This window comes from Polypterus senegalus, chromosome 5 (assembly GCF_016835505.1).
Source record: "Polypterus senegalus isolate Bchr_013 chromosome 5, ASM1683550v1, whole genome shotgun sequence".
In the NCBI taxonomy this organism is placed as follows: Eukaryota; Metazoa; Chordata; class Cladistia; order Polypteriformes; family Polypteridae; genus Polypterus; species Polypterus senegalus.
In genome coordinates, this window is record NC_053158.1 from 30,772,083 (window position 1) to 30,790,461 (window position 18,379).

General features: G+C 37.9%; 1 protein-coding gene across 6 annotated transcripts in view; it reads left to right on the plus strand.

Annotated features, from left to right (window-relative positions):
- The window catches only part of stau2 (staufen double-stranded RNA binding protein 2), a 356,944-nt gene that overhangs the window by 50,216 nt on the left and 288,349 nt on the right, over positions 1–18,379 (plus strand). For all 6 annotated transcript variants that reach the window (XM_039754429.1, XM_039754431.1, XM_039754434.1 and 3 more), the window contains one exon: positions 8,401–8,560. In XM_039754429.1, coding sequence (XP_039610363.1) covers positions 8,401–8,560 — 160 coding nt within the window. The remainder of the gene's footprint in view (positions 1–8,400; positions 8,561–18,379) is intronic.

The following is an 18,379-nucleotide window of genomic DNA, read 5'->3' on the forward strand; positions in this document are numbered from 1 at the left end:
AAAGAATCCTGGAACTACACGGGAGGAGTTAGTTAATGACCTCAAATTAGCAGGGACCACAGTCACCAAGAAAACCATTGGAAACACATTACACGCAATGGATTAAAATCCTGCAGGGCTCGCAAGGTCCCCCTGCTCAAGAAGGCACATGTGCAGGCCCGTCTGAAGTTTGTCAATGAACACCTGAATGATTCAGAGAGTGACTGGGAGAAGGTGCTGTGGTCTGATGAGACCAAAATAGAGCTCTTTGGCATTAACTCAACTCGCTGTGTTTGGAGGAAGAAAAATGCTGCCTATGACCCCTAAAACACCGTCCCCACCGTCAAGCATGGGGGTGGAAACATTTTGCTTTGGGGGTGTTTTTCTGCTAAGGGCACAGGACAACTTAATCGCATTAACGGAAAATGGACGGAGCCATGTATCGTGAAATCCTGAGTGACAATCTCCTTCCCTCTGCCAGGAAACTGAAAATGGGTCGTGGATGGGTGTTCCAGCACGACAATGACCCAAAACATACAGCAAAGGCAACAAAGGAGTGGCTCAAGAAGAAGCACATTAAGGTCATGGAGTGGCCTAGTCAGTCTCCGGACCTTAATCCAATAGAAAACCTATGGAGGGAGCTCAAGCTCAGAGTAGCACAGAGACAGCCTCGAAACCTTAGGGATTTAGAGATGATCTGCAAAGAGGAGTGGACCAACATTCCTCCTAAAATGTGCAAACTTGGTCATCAATTACAAGAAACGCGTTTGACCTCTGTGCTTGCAAACAAGGGTTTTTCCACTAAGTATTAAGTCTTTTTGTTAGAGGGTTCAAAACTTATTTCCCTCAATGAAATGCAAATCAATTTCTATCTTTTATTTAAAGTTATTTTTCGATTTTCCTTTTGATGTGCAATCTGCCACTGTTGAAATAAACCTACCATTGAAATGATACTGTTCTGAGACTTTTCATTTCTTTGTCATTGGACAAACTTACAAAATCAGTGAGGGGTCAAATAATTATTTCCTCCACTGTGTGTATATATATATATATATATATATATATATATATATATATATATATATATATATATATATATATATATATATATATATATATACCAGCTTGGCAGGAGAAGTAGTGTGTTAAAGAAGTTATGAAAAGAAAAGGAAACATTTTAAAAATAATGTAACATGATTGTCAAAGTAATTGTTTTGTGTATTTGGCAGCGTCACAAAGTTATTTTCATCTAGCTGCATCAGAAAATGTACCACAACGTCTGACACGCCTCCTTTTTACTGTTTTCTCACAGCTTGGATTGCTGCTGTTATATATATATATATATATATATATATATATATATATATATATATATATATATATATATATGTATATATATATATATATATATACATATATATATATATATACACACATATATATATATATATATATATATATACACACATATATATATATATATATATATATATATATATATATATATACACACATATATATATACACATACATATCTTCATATCTACATATACACATATATATATATACATACCTATCTACATCATATATACACACACACACAAATTATATATATGTATGTATGTACGTACGTACGTACGTGTGTGTGTGTGTATATATATATATATATATATATATATACATACATATATATATACATACATACACATATATATATATACACATACATATACTTGTGTGTATAGCTTTTATATATGTGTGTGTATAGCTTTGGTCACTGAGTGCAAGTGAGAAATAATAAAATATAGTCTATAAGTTATTAAACAGTAAAACATTAACGTTTTAAAAGTACAGGTACATTGAGCACTACTGGAGTGGTTTGGTAAACTACATTTTAAAGACTGTGTAACACAACAGGTAAGTAACTAACAGCAGCTAAAATGTATATGGATCATCTCTCGGTAGTAGATCCCTTTTGAAAGGCGCTACACGGCTGTGGTATAGAAATTACATTTTCTATGTGAACGTTCAAATTTGTGCCTCTGGTAATGTGCCTTACCGGCATTTAAAGAAAATTAGTTTTGTGTCCTCTGCAGTGTTAAGCGAGAAAGGCTTTGGTTTGGGATCAAAGGAAAAAAGGTGTAAAGAAAGGAAAGTTGCCTTTTTCTTTTATATAGTATAGAGAGATGTGTTAAGCTGGCGTTATGATCGGCTTTTGGGGACAGTCGCGGTGGGTCTTGTGTAGACTGGTGAGGCGTCCCTGCCATTAATCGGCTGTGATGGCGCGTGCAAAAAGAAGTGTGAATTGCCTTAATATTATTTTGCGTGGTGTAGAAAAGGGGTCCGATGTTTGCACTTGTCTGGGCTATAGCGCAGGGGGAGGATGAAAAAAATTAAAAGTGCTCACTTTGACTTAAGGCAGAAGCGCAGTCAGCGTCTCAAAGGCCGGCACAGCTATGCACGCGCTGGCTGCTCGACTTTTGCTGGGCAGGAGACCACAGTTTTTGCAGACTCGTTCATGATATCAAAAGTCTCAGCGATCTTTGGAGGTCATTCATATATTATATGATATATATATATATATATATATATATATATATATATATATATATATATATATATATATATATATATATATATCAAAATACGCCTACTTGGCGGAAGTAGTAGTGTTAAAGAAGTAATGAAAAGAAAAGGAAACATTTTAATAATAGCGTACCATGATTGACATTGTCATGAGTGTTGCTGTCATATATATGCCTGCCTAAATAAGTCACCATCGCTTCGCTCTTACTTTTTACCGTTCATTTAATCATGGCTAGTGGCGGAAAAATTATAAAATGGAAGGAGGATGGCTTTGCCAAAACAATTATTGATGGCGAATCGATTATTCATAAAGCTTGAATTGGTGATCTGTTTTCTGTGTTAACCTCATATTTTTTCATACTTCTTCTCAAACTAAGGTGGTGCGAGGGTAAAATGAATTGGGATGCGCTGATCAATGTAATCTGCTTGTAATGCAAAGTGTGATTAAATGCATTATTTTTAGCGCGTTATGGAGCACATGCATCGAAGCTTCTCAGCTGTGCTTGTGCTAAGAAAAGGAAAGTTTTAAAAATAACGTAACACGATTGTCAATGTGACCTTTTGTAAGTAGTGCCTGGAGGATTCAGTGTGTAGAAACTCTAGAGACAGCATGTGTATTAACTTGTGGATTTTTCTGTGAGTATTTGGTGGCAGTCTGACAAAGTTGCTTCGGAAGACGGCGTTAGCCGCGGAGCTCAGCTCAGAGCGAAATTAGATGAATGGGAGGGGATATGATGACGTGACTCCCCCACCCGCCTTAACTGTCAATCCCCCACAAACACAGTCTCTCGGAATTTGCATTAGCACACCCCTTCACCTACAATTTTAACTTAGTTACAAAGTGATCAAAACTCGTTTATATCCTCGTCCTCTCATTAAACTTGTATCCGCATTACCTGTGGGCATGTGAAACGCCAGCGGTAGCCTGTCTATAAACTTAATTTAAAGTTTAGGTTTACACCTTGCTTTCTTTTCGAGGTAGTATCACTCATGAATATGGTAGTATATGTCACTCGCTCGCTTCTTATTGTTTCGCTGCCTTCTCAATTATATAATGCATGTTTTCTTAAGCGCTTTTTGGAGGTCTTCCTGGTTTTCTACGCACTGCGTTGACAGTCAGTTCACGTGATTACGTGGGAGGCGTGATGATGTCACACGCGAAACTCCCCACGTCATTCCAGCTCAACTCCATTACAGATAATGGAGAAAATACCTTCCAGTTATGACCATTAGGCGTAGAATTTCGAAATGAAACCTGTCCAACTTTTGTAAGTAAGCTGTAAGGAATGAGCCTGCCAAATTTCAGCCTTCTACCTACACGGGAAGTTGGAGAATTAGGGATGAGTGAGTGAGTGAGTGAGGGCTTTGCCTTTTATTAGTATAGATGCCTACATTTTGTCATCTACTACTAGAATATAAAAAATGTTTCTGTTTTCACAATGTGTTTACAAAGATTACTGTAGAAACGGAACAGACATGAAATGCGTGTGTTCCAAATAACGATCTATTATTTCCACTCTAAAACTCCACTTCACTCCCAGATACTCAAACAAGGCATGAGCTGGGAGAAGTTCATGCACGTTCTAAATTGGTGGGGGGAAAGGAATAGCCGGCTGCTTCTAGCTTCTCTTTATCAGCACATTTAGAGGACAAAGGACACTGGCGGAGAGGTGTGAAGGGATTTAAGAAGCAATTTAAGGTGGGACGGAATTACGAGTTTTTTCGTAGGCTCTGGTAATTCTAGTGTTAAGAACACGAAGATAAATATTATCTGGGCCTGGTGATTTGTTTGATTTCATCTTATTTAATCTGAGCAGCACTTCTCCCTCTACAATTTCCAAATCCCTCAGTATCTCCTTAGTAGTTGCGTTTACCTCTGGCAGGTTATCCACTTGCTCACTTGTAAACACCTCAGAAAAATGTAAGTTTAGGGCATCTGCTATTTCATTCATGTATCTTTTAATTCCCCTTTACTCTTCCTGATGAACTTGACCTCCTCCTTAACTGTTCTTTTACTACTAAAATACTGAAAGAATCTCTTGGGGTCTTCTTTCGCCTTATCTGCTATATTCCTCTCCAACTGTCTTTTAGCCTTCTGATATCCTTCTTAATGGTTGCCCTCATGTTCTCATATGCGTTCACGATTCACTTTGCAGTCATTGGTCTTATATGCCTTATACAGCAGTTTTTTTCCTTTGCAACTTCTTTTTTAAATCTTTATTAATCCATCGTGGAGTTTTTTTTAGTTTCCTATTAATTCCAAATTTAGGTATGTATCTGTCCTGCATTACATGTAAAACATTTTTAAACCTGTTCCACTGCTCCTCGACTGTCTCCACATTTAAAAGCTTATCCCAGTCTATCCTACTTAGACTTTGTCATCTGCTCAAAATTAGCCCTACTAAAGTTCAACTTAACAATTTTAGTCTTTGCATCTGTACTCTTACAAAATACTGAGAATTGTATTACATTATGGTCACTTGACCCTAGTGGTTCAATCACCTCTACACCCTCAATTCTATCCTGATTATTACAGAATACTAAATCCAGATAGGCTTCACCCCTTGTTGGTGCTTTAACATGCTGTGTTAAAAACAGTCGCTGATTACTTCTAAAACTCCTGCTCTTGTGCTCCTCCATCTGTAAGGTTATCCCAGTTAATATTTGGATAATTAAAGTCCCCCATGACTATAATATCCCCCTGTAAACTTGCCTTTTTGATATTACTAAAAAGATGTGTGTTGAAATTACTGTCTGAATTGGGTGGTCTATAACACACTCCTAAAATGAGACCTTTTCCCTAATATTTTCCAGGTGAAGCCACATGTCCTCACTAAGATGGGGCTCATCATCCAACTGAAGATGACTTACATTTAAACCTTGTTTGGCATAAACAGCAACCCCACCTCCTTTTCTGTTCTGTCTATCCTTCCTAAAAATGTGTATCCCTCTATGTTACACTCATCCCCATCTTTGTTATTTAGCCAGGTTTCCGTTATTGCTATAATATCATAATTATGCTCTGCTACATACAACTCCAACTCACTTACATTATTTTTGATACTTCTAGCATTAAGGCAAGCTATTTTTAATGTGTTAATCCTTCTACTTTACGTGTTTGCTTAAAATTTACATTACTATGCATTTTTATTTCTACACCATTGTTTGTTCTTCCATGTATAGATCTAAATCTGGCCTGTCCTAAACTCCCTGCCCCCCCATTCCCTAGTTTAAACAATCCTCGACTAGCCTACACATACGCCTCCCCAATACATTGGTGCCCCTCGGTTCAGATGTAACCGTCACGGGAACAGGTCCCATCTGTTCCAAAAGGAGTCCCAATGCCCCATAAACCTATACCCTTCTACCCTGCACCAAGATTTGAGCCACGTTAAGCCTTCTAATCTCCTCAATCTTACCTGGACTGGGCGTGGCACAGGCAGAACTTCGGAGAAGACTACCTTGTCAGTTCTGCTCCTCAGCTTGGTACCTAACTCTTTGAATTTGGATCGCAGAACTGACAGACTACCCTTATGTATGTCATTTGTTCCAACGTGGACAATGACAACTGGATCCACCCGCTCTGGCCAAGAGCCTATCCACCCTTCCAGGAGGTCTCCCACCTGTGCTCCCGGAAGGCAACACACGTGCAGACTCTCTCTCTCTGGAGCACACCTGCGCTTCAATCCCCTAATGACTGAGTCCCCAACAATCACTAACTCTCTCTTTCTGGGAACTGGTTTTGAGGTAGCCGTTGGGGCTCCTCAACCCTGCCTACCACCTCAGAATTATCAGAGTCACCGTCCAGCTCCGCCAGGACATGATAACGTTAGACACTTCTAATTCTGGAGTTGATGCCCCCGGACAGTGTGCACCCTTTACCTTACGCCTTGTGACCGTGACCCACCTATTCCTACCTGTCTGGTCTGGAATCTCCTCCCGCGCCACCTTAGGGGTGCACACTATCTCTAAAGGACACCTGGGCCAAGTCCGCCAATTCTCTATTACAACGCAGGTCAGCCAACTCCTCCTCCAGTTCAGCGACCCTGAGCTCGAGGTGCTGGATCAGCTGGCATCTCTTGCAGATGTAGCCCTCATAGACAACTGGCTCTTCCAAACCATCATCTAAAAGTCCAACATCCAACAGGACTTGCATTGCACTGGCCTCATTATTAAAATTTGACTTGGGATTACTAAGCTGCCTTAACTTTTTTTTTTCCTTAAAATTAAATTTCTTCTTCTTTCAGCTGCTCCTTAACTTAAATGGTAACACTAAGATCTGCTACAGATATTTTACACCTTTTCCCCTTAAGCTCCTGTACTGTTCTCCCTCTCAGCTGCCTACTGTTTGCCATTCTATGAGGTTAACTTTACTTTTCTCTGTCTCTTCTCCTAACTTTGCGCTCCTCTTACTTATAAGCTCTTCACTCGCACTGTTTGTATTCCCCCATATTAATGAACCAATACGCTGTCGCCCACTTAACTGTTCTGCCTCTGGACCGCTAAGGACTGTTTAATCTAAAATAAACAAATAAATAAAACTTTACTACCTTATTTGCTCCTACTGCTCCTTGTGCCTGATCGGCGTCTTAACGCAGGCCGCTTACCTTCGCACTACTGAGCTTCCATCTTTTACTGCTTTGAAGTCAGCCGCGGCCTTTTTTTCTTTTCCTTTAAACTAAGGATGCTTTTGCTCTTGTGCAGGCGAAAAAAAAAAAAACCCTTCTAAAGGGAAAAAAAGCTTTAAAACTTCCCACACGGTTCCTTAGCAGCAACCAAAACCCAAGTTTTTAAGAGCAAAATGTATTTTTTTTTAAATCTCACACCACAGAACAAACCAACAACTCTCAACAGACTCTAGCATTTGCAAAGCACACGTGACTCTCCCAGCCAGAGAGTATGGCCCTTTTCTGTCTGTACGGTGTTCTTGCGTAACATTAATCGTATTCGCCCCTTCCTCACTCCCCACACCACTGCTATCTTTGTTCATAGCCTTGTCACTTCTCGTCTGGATTATTGCAATTACCTTTTCTTTGGTATTTCTCACAAATCTCTTTATAAGTAAGCTTCAACTGTCCAGAATTCAGCTGCCCACATCATTACTAGAACCCCCTCTATTCACCATATCACTCCCGTTTTGCAGCAGCTTCTTTGGCTTCCATTTCAGTTTCAAATTCAATTCAAAATTCAACCTTGCCCCTCCATATCTGTATGACCTCCTCCATGTTGCCATTCCCTCCCGTATCCTTAGATCCTCTTCCTCCATCCACTTGACTGTACCCTTCGTCTGTCTTACCCAGCTTTGGAACTCACTACCACCTGAGCTTAAAAATATTGAATCATTTTCACTTTTCAAATTTAAACTTAAAACTCATTTGTTTAAGACTGCTTTTTCTCTTTGATTACAATTGCTCTGTCTGATTTTAACTTTTGTATTTCACTTTTGTTTATAATCTGTCTTTTGTCTATTGTTCAGTGTCATTGAGTGTTTAGAAAGGTGCCTACAAATAAATAAAATGTATTATTATTATGGAAAATGGATAAGTACAGTAAATGGTTTAATAGATAATATATGTTACTTTAAAAAAATTTCTTTACTCATTTTTTTATTTGATTTCAAAAAATAGGAGAAGGATAACAAAGAAAAAGTATAAATGTGAATATTCCCACTGGCAAGGCTTTTAAAAAAAATGTATTAGATAATATACTGAGATTACATGTACCTTTTCTAAAAATCTAGATGAGTTCTAAGGTGTGTCATAGAAGTAGCTAAAGAATTAGATCTATTGATAAACAGTATTATTGCGGATGAGTCATGTTATCTGGTGCTTACAGATCTTCACTGTGCAGCTGACACTTGGAGAGCAGACGTGGGAGGCAGAAGGAAGCAGCATAAAGAAGGCACAACATTTAACAGCTGCCAAAGCTCTGGCTGAAACGACGCTCCCCAAGCCATCACCTCGACCGCCTAAAATGGACAGTAACAGTAACCCAGGTATTCATTGTCAAAAGTGCTCCTCTAGATTTGATGTAGACTAATGAACAGTAATAAAAATCACTAACACTATGGCTATGCATAAACTTTATTATTTTACTTTTAGGTAAATTAACAGATTTGGCAGTGAAAATTCTATTTTGGGCCCTGTGTTAGTATTTTTCAAGCTGAACTTTTAGCTACGCTAGTGAGGTTGGGAAATTTCAACCTTCCGCAATTCATAAAGAACACGAACTGCTCTCCTATTTTAAACATGGACACCCATTCTCCTAATCTGCAGGTCTTGTGTTGTTTTGGCCTTCTCAGTAACAAATGAAGAGGATAATTTTGAGCCATCCTAACATTGTACATAACCTTCAACATTTTGGGGTGAATCTCCTCCACCTCCACAGCTGTAGGAATGGACGCAATCCCACTCGATACTGGCAACACTGCCTCCACCGAGGACAGTAATGTCAATCTTGTTCAGGAATTCCACTAGAGAGGTGTCAAAATATATATTTTAAAATTTTTAAGTTTAAAACAGAAGTATTTTGAAGACCTTAAAGACAGTACTGCCAAAATGATTATGTGCCAAATGTTTGTCTGTGTAGAAAACCACATGTAGCCCACTTGTTCATAAGACAGAAAGTGTTAGCTCAGTAATATTATGCTAACTAGTTTAGCAAAAATACAAACAAATTAATCTTTCAGTTGCTTAAGCCACTGGAGCTCGAACATGCTTAAGAGTTATTCAAGAACTAAAGGTTTAGAATTTTGACAATAGTATTGCATTCTACAAATTTCAGAGTAACAGGAATGACTTTCATACACTGTATTACACAACTTAGAGTGCTGAGTAAACTGCCAAGTGGAAAAAATGATTTAAAAATTCAAAACCACCAAACACTTTCATAAAAAGCTAGAAATACACTGCATATGCCAAAGGATTACTGACATCAGACTAGAGGAAAACCATAATTCCATAATGGGCTACTACTCTTTAACCTTATGGTTCACAGTTTATTGTATTTATACACATTGTTTAGTCTAAAAAGTGTTATCCCAATTTCTGAATCAAAACAATGCAGTATTGATATGTTCGTTTTTTCTGAGGAGTATAAATCGTTTTGGGTTTCAAACCAAAATCCTGGTAAACTTCTGTCGCTGCACATTTCCAACCGGATGCATCACAATAACAACAACCGCAACAATATTTATTTTTATACCAAATTTTCATACACAGAATGTAGCTCGTAGTGATTTAGAAGATCATGGTGTGGTTTGGTAACCTGATTTACCACATGCTCCACCCACTTCAGGGACAGCTTCTTTTCCTGGCCCATAAGGTCGCTGATCTCATTGTAAACTGATCTTTCCTGTCCTGTACTGTACCCACCTGCTGGTTTATGTGCAGTTTTGTTGTTTGTTACATGTGTACTGCTATTAAACCTTGCACAGTCCTGTCCAGTCATATGTATGTTAGGCCATTCTTCTGCTACTCCTGTTTATTGTACCTATTTATTTATGCATCATCTTATTGTCTTACTGTCTGTATTTACTTCCCTGCACCCCCCATCTACCATCAACTGTGCCACTAGGCTCTCGCAGTATATGTAACTATTAATAAACATTTAATCTAATCTAGTCTATTATGACAATATGATAGGAGCTGGTGGAAAATTTAAAAGTGAACTAGTTGCATTGCGTTTGTATCATTTCAAGTCAGGATCATGTTATCAAACAATAAATCAGAATTTCAATTTCAATCTGTTAGTACATGTAATCTTCTGCTATTATCCTACAATTTCTTTCTAAGTTGTCATGGCCGATGACTCCATTTTATGAAAAGTCCTATAATTTCTTTTGAGATATTTGCATAAAATCACACCATTTTTATGTTTTCATTCTTCAAGTAATTTAGCATTTACAAAGATACAGCTGGACTGGTTTTACACCTAGTTTGGCTCCAATCTTGTGCTCAGTGCTACTAGGAAAGGGCTCCAGACACTGAAATGGCATAAGCTGGCTTTTATCTATTATAAAAAAAAATCCTGTGGAATGAATGACTAGGAGACGATACGTGATCTTCACGTTAAGATCATGTAAGACAAGTAAAAGAACTGCGAGACGAAAGAGAATGGGCAAAAAAAAATCAGTAGTGTAAAGGGAAGCAGCACACACAGATACAGGTGTCTCAGTGCATATAAAGTGTATAAAGGACAATATGTTATGAATGAAGCGTCAACGAATAAGATTGCATTAGCGCAAAAAAAAGGAAATTAATCATCAGGACCTGTTGTAATTGAAAAAATAGCAGGACAAAGTGAGGTCAGAAATAAAAGGAAAAGAGCAGAAAACAAAGTCTTTTCGCATTTGCATCATTCAATGCATAAAACGTAGATTTACACAATAATGGAACATACGCTATGAGAATCTGTGGACCCGCAACAGTTAAAGCAACGACAAGTTTAATTTCAAAGGAAACACAAGTCTTTTAGGTGTATATTTATGATCACGGAGAAGCGATCACAACGCGAGCAGCAGAGACAGAAAGTAGCAAAAAGGACAGCGGCTGTACAGGCTTTAAAAAAATCGAAGGGCAGCGTGACAGCAGCAACCCTCCCAACACCCGACAAAGACAATGCGAGCAGTGTTATACATCCTGCAAGAAAGAATTTAACCACGTCCAGGGCCGTAAATAAAGGACAAGTATTGTTTTTACAACATCACGCAAGACCAGGCAGTGAGCCATCATTTAAAACAAGTCCACAGACATCTAACCCTAGCAGTTACTGGATTGCTTTTGACAGAGAAGCATCACGTGCTCCCAGCTCTTAAAACAACGACGTGCGACAACCAGAACAGGCAGCTCGCAAGCAGCAAAAAGACAGCAAATGATCCAAGGCATATTCTTAGCGTTCAGCCGCCACACACCCCGCAACCCCCCACCCTTCACAAGACGAGCAGCATTATACGTCTGGCAAGAAAGAGATGTAACCGCACACAGGGCCGGAAATAAAGGACAAGTATTGTTTTTACAAAAGTTTTTAAAGTAAGAGTGAAAATAATGCATATGTAACAATTCCCAAGAAAATAACAATCTCTTTAAATTGTATATTGCCTGCCTAAGGTAAAGTCATCTCTGATGGAGGATCGCAGGAATCGTGGGAAAGAGGGGTCCTTTCATTGGATTAGCGTTATTTCAGATGTGGAATGGCAAAATGGGGGAGGCAGCTTGATGAATGAGGTCTCCAGGACTTAAAACAAATCCAAATCATTATATGTGATATCATCTAATGTGAAATTCTACTCCGTAGAATTTTTATTTTTATACTGAATTGAGGATTTGTTCTGTTCTATGTATTGTACTGTATTATATCGACCCTCTTCTTTTTGACACTCACTGCACGCCCAACCTACCCGGAAAGGGGTCTCTCTTTGAACTGCTTTTCCCAAGGTTTCTTCGATTTTTTTTTTCCCTACAAGGTTTTTTTTGGGAGTTTTTTCTGGTCTTCTTAGAGAGTCAAGGCTGGGGGTGCTGTCAGGAGGCAGGGCCTGTTAAAACAAATTGTGGCACTTCTTGTGTGATTTTGGGCTATACAAAAAATAAATTACATTGTATTTTATATCTGGTAAACCAAACACGGGGCTGGGCAAGCGAAGCGAGCAGGGGTCGAAGCCCCCTAGTGTGTGTGTGTGTGTGTGTATATATATACACACATATATATATATATATTATAAAAAAAATCCTGGAGAGAAACAGTAGGGTGATTAGACCTGATCTTCACGTTAAGATCACGGAAGACACTTAAAAGACCCGCAAGACTAAAGAGATTTGTGCCAAGAGGTGGACCCAGGACCGTCTCACAATGATGTAGAACATGAGATTCTTGAAAGGCACGCCCTACTTACAACCAAATAAGAGCACGGGCAGCAACATGCTCAGTCGTGTTTTGGCTTTGAACACACACAGATCCAGGGCTGTCAGCGCATATAAAGCGTATAAGGACAATACGTTATAAATGAAACGTAGACGACTAAGCGAATAAGAATGCAGCGCGGAGAAAAGAGACTCAAAAGCGTTGGAGAGACAAAAAAGAAAAAGAATAATCTAGGTGCAAATTCAGAAAATAAGGAAAGTAATTATCAGCCCGGAACAAGTGGAATTGAAAAAAAGCACGTCCAATCCGGACGTTGGCACTATACAAATGCAGAGCAGGGTAGAGATTATTAAAGCAGTGGAATTCGAAAGGCTCAAAAAAAAAAAAGTTGGCACGATACACATGGAGAAAGTTAAAGAATATGAAAATAGGAAAATTAGAAAGTATAAAAAAAAAAAGAAAGTAAAGATCGCAGTACTGCAAACAAATGGAAATTATTGCTGGAAAAAGGGAAAATAATCACCACGGACCAGGGGACTCATGTATAACGCCGTGCGTAAAACTCACAGTATAACATGGCGTAAGCACAAAAGCCGAAATGTGCTTACGCACAGAAAAATCCAGATGCAGGAATCTCTGCTTACTCCAACTTCCACGTTCTTCCGCTACATAAATCCCGATCAGCGTGAAAAGTAACGCTCGTGCACGCGCTTCATGTAACGCCCCAACTCCTCCCAGAATTACGCCTCTTTGAATATGCAAATCAATATAAACCTTAAGCTCAGCCTTCAGTGAAAAGAAAATGGGAAAAGCATGGGGGAAAATATAAGAATTTCAGCGAATACCAAGTGGAGGCAAAGGAAAAACATACTATTTGTTCAAATAAACCGTGGTATAATAAACACAAGGAAGTTGATCGAGTGACATAGTGTGTTGGAGAAACTTGAAAGCTCACGTTCACAAAATCGCACAGTGCTGGAAATAAAAATGAAGTCCCATATCAAAGTCGCTGTGAAAAGGAGAGTCGTAGCCCACCGTCTGAGTGTCATATGAAAGTTTATTAGGGTACAGAGAAAAAAAGGCACACAGTGGGGAAAAAGCACGAAATGTCAACTTCAATCTCGACATTTCCACTTTAATCACATAGTTTATTTTGCCATTAAAGCAGAACATCATAAACTTCATCTTAAAATCGTTCAATTAAAAAGTTTCTCAAATCACATCGTAATTAAAGTAGCACGTTAAATGCTTTGTTTTGTATGTGATCTTCTATGTGCTCTGTGTGTGTGAATCACTACTTGCTTCTTAAACCGGCTCTCTTCCTCCGACAGGACACAGAATCCATGACATTCGTGATATGACAGCTCTCTGAATAACTAAAATACTGAGATATATACGTGATATCATTTTCATGATGATAGGAGTTAAAGCACGTTATTAAACATGTGTTTCACTTCGATGAAATAATTTATTGCAGCAGTACTCTGGAGCGGCTCTAGGCTTGTGGTGGCACTGGGCAGAGGAAGAATCGGTGGCTCCTTCCGCCTGCCAATGTCAATATGGTAGCTTATGCACAGTGGATGGCCACGTCCGTTGCAGACACTGCATAGCTGCCTCGTGCTCATGACACAAGCATTTAACTTTTGCCGAAATTTGTCGCTGTGTTTTTAGCTGTGTTATTTTCTCTTTCTGTTTTATATTCAATACTAGCGAAATACCCGCGCTTCGCAGCGGAGAAGTAGTGTGTTAAAGAAGTAATGAAAAAGAAAAGGAAACATTTTGAAAATAACGTAACATGATTGTCAATGTAATTGTTTTGTCACTGTTGTGAGTGATGAGTGTTGCTGTCATATATATATATATATATATATATATATATATATATATATATATATATATATATATATATATATATATATATATATATATATATATATATACACACACATAAACAAATATATATACATATCTATACATATACACATATATACATACATATGTATATATCTACATATATACACATACATATACATACACACACATATATAAACATATATATACATATACATACATATCTACATATATACACACACAGCTATTTCGTATCAGTGCAATACGCTGCTTGTTAAAACAGATAACTCCAGCTCTTACGTGCAAGTCTGCGTGGATATTATGAACTATCGTATTTGTTCAAGTTCTATTTAAATTTTAAATAGAAGGAATTTTTATTTAGTCGACAGAAATATCTTTGGTAGGAATGGTAAAAACAGACAGGAATATTATTCGTGAATAAATCAAGTCAAACCTTAAATAACTTAAAAGAACAAACATTCAAATTTCTTTACTCTTATGTAAATTTATATAAAAAATAAACTTAGATTTTAAATATCCCAAAAGATTTTGCTCTCCATAAAAATATATCCTTTCAAAATTATACAAATTCAAATATGAACATGCTGTATAACAAAACCTGGAAATATAAATAAAATGTGTTCCTTTCAGCAATGACAAATCAAATCATTAAGTTGTCTTTGCTCATATGTCATTTTAGAGCTGGACGCCTGGCATCTTTTTTTGGCCACAGGTTCGTTTATGTTTGGTGTGAGGTTCTGTGTTGTGGAGATTCTCAGGATGGATTGAAGGTGCTCATCAGTGAGGCGACTCCTGTGTGCTGTTTTGTTAGTCTTTATCACTGAGAAGAGCTTCTCACACAGATATGTGGTACCAAACATGCACAAGGTTCGAGCCGCATGTAGACGGACTTTTTTTGTTCTTCAAAGTCACCAAAGCGCCGTGCAAACTCAGTGCGCAGTGCGCTCAGTTTATCAGCAAAGTGCGTATTTGGGAACACCGTAGTGACGACTTGGTTTAACATTACTTGGCAACAGGGAAAGTGGGGCAAATTGCACTGGTGCATTTGTGTCTCCCATAAAAGCAGCTTCACTTGAAATCACTTTGTGATTGTGCACGGTAAAAACGTCTGCTGAAGTGTCAGATTCTTATTTAATTCTTCTGCTTTCTGTATCTTCTGCATTGCATTCAGGTTACCCTGATGTTTTGTTTCATAGTGCCGTCTTAGATTAAATTCTGTAATTACAGCCACATTAGCTCCACAAATGAGACACACGGGTTCAGTAAACATATACTCAGCCTCCCATCAGTTTTTAAAGGCTCTATTTTCAGAATCAACTTTTCTCTTCAGCATCGTGTGAGCTAGCTTCGCAATAACTTGCAGCATCATAAGCTACACTTGATTAACGCAGTAAGTGTTGGCAAGGCAGCTGAAGCTGCATTATGGGATCTGTAGTTTATTGTGTTACCAGCGCTTCATATACCCGGGCCATTAATAACAATAATACAGTATATAAAATGATCTCTCCCTTGAGTTTGACACATATGGACTAAATAGAACTTGAAAAGATATATTTTTTCAAATGTGATCGCGCAATTCAGATAGAGTTGACGCACTACAGCCTGCATGCCTCAATAAGTCATCCTCCCCTCGCTCTTACTTTTTTACTGTTCATCTAATGAATACACTGAGTATGGTTTTACCAAAACAATCATTGATGGCGAATAAAGTATCCATTATTCGAGTATGTAGATCGGGATATATATATATATACATATATACACCCGCGTATCGCAGCGGAGAAGTAGTGTGTTAAAAAAGCTAGAAAAAGAAAAGGGAACATTTTAAAAATAACGTAACATGACTGTCAATATACAGTATTTGTTTTGTGAGTGTTACTGAGTGTTGCTGTCATCAAGGATTTGATTATCATTATTTCTTTCAATCAGGTTCAGAGTGAGTGAGTGAGGGCTTTGCCTTTTATTAGTATAGATATATTGGCGAAGCTGCCACTTCAGTCCTTGCTTTTCTTTCCCCAAATACCCAACCACCACACAATCAGCTCTGTAATAGAAAGGAAAGGCTTTGAAACGTTTTGCCGTGGCTGAGACAGCGAGTACTTGAAGCTGTATACTGATAATTCTCTTTCCGATCAGCTGCTGCTGTAATTCCCACTCAGATACAGTGATATAAATACTCTGAGTGGTGCAGTGAGAGTAATATGGAAAAAGATGATCCGCGGTGGCAACTCCTAACGGGAGCAGCTGAAAGAAGAAGAAGAAGGTGCATTGAAAGTAACAACGCTAAAGCAGTTATGGTATTTGGAATACTATGGCTATTCCCTGGACCATTATATTGTTACAAGTTAATTACAATCAGATGCGATACACTAATAAACAATATGCGTTTAGTTTCAGTGTTTTATACATCGCGATTTGAACGTGGAAAAGTTCTTACGCAACATTTCTGTGCGTACGCACCGTTTATACATGAGGCCCCAGGTGTCATTGAAACAAAAGCAAGATAAATCGAGGTCAGAAATAAAAGACAGAGTAGTAAAAAAAGTAAAACGTCATAAAGAGCTTAAAAAACAAGGGGGTCAAACACATGCAGAGCAAGTTAGAGATAATGAAAACTGGAATTCAAAAGACTAAAAAAAACATAGGCGTGAAACACATGCAGAGCAATATACAGAATATGAAAGCAGAAAAAAACGAGTGTCAAAACAAAGAAAGTAAACATCACATTAGTGCAAAGAGAGAGAAATTATTACTCTGAGAAATAACGAAAAGGTGAATAGAGATCGAATATATGGGCATAGGTGATAAGTCAGAAGTATGCAAATATTGTAAATCTTTGAATTTTAAGTCAAGAAAATTTCAAAAACAGAGTTTACCTCACATGCATTTATTGGTTACTTTGCAAAAAAATTATTAACTGCTAATGATGTAGATCGTTTTGTCTATTCTGAAATTCCAAACAGAGAAACTTATCCTGAATTATGGTACCAAGTCATTAAACACATGTCTCACTGACCTCATTAAAAAGATTCAGTACGCTGAGACTCAAAAGATTCCAAATATTGTTTTTACAGACGTTCTGAAATAAAAGTAAAACTAATGAAATAGCAACAATTCAAAGAAAAAAAAATCTTAAAAGTGTGTATGCGGAAAAACAAAAATGGGGGTTGGCGAGCGAAGTAAGCAAGGGGCGAAACCCCCTAGTATTATATAAAAAAATCCTTATACGAGACGTGACTTTTTCAGGGAGATACTAAGTCCCGCGAGATGAGACTTTGTGCTAAGAGATTTAACCACACCCGGGGCCTGAAATAAAAGACAAAGAGTAGATGACAAAGAACGTTGTAAAGAATTCAAAAAAGAAAAGGCAGCACCAGAGAAGTGGGACTAGGCTGATTCTGCGCCTGAGAAGTATGACTTATGAAAAAAGATTAAAGGAGTTGTGCCTTTTCAGTTTAGAAAAAACAGAATAAGAACTTACTTAATCAAAGTGTTTAAAATTAAAAATTTAAATAGAACCAAGAATTCCAGCTGATATCTCTCTATTATATAAAAAAATTTTTAGGGCAAGACAAGACTTTTTCAGAGAGACGAGAAGAGACTTTTTCAGAGACATAAATTCATGTCCCATGAGACAAGACTTTTTCTTCCAAAAGATGAATTGAAAACCTAACAGGTCCAAGTGTGGGGTGTAAATAAAAGACACACAGTAGAAGAAGAAAAGACAAAGTAGAACGTCGTTAAGAGGTTCAAAAATGCTGGCGTGATACACATGCAGAGCAGGTTAGAGATAATGAAAGTACTAAAATTCGAAAGTGTCAAAAAAATGATGGTAAAGATTGCATTAGCGCAAACAAACGGAAATTATTACTCAGTGAAATAATGGAACAGTGAAAAGAGATCGAATATATTGTGTGGATTTAAACTTTTAAGTTTGAGACTTGAAGATCGTCTAATCGTGTTGCCATCAGGGAAATGTAGTGTTTTTTCCCAATGAAGAGGAGTATCCGCAAGAATTAAAAGATTTGTTGTTTAGTGAAAGTGAAAGCCACATACGCGGGTGGCAGAGGCGCGATGTGGCTGG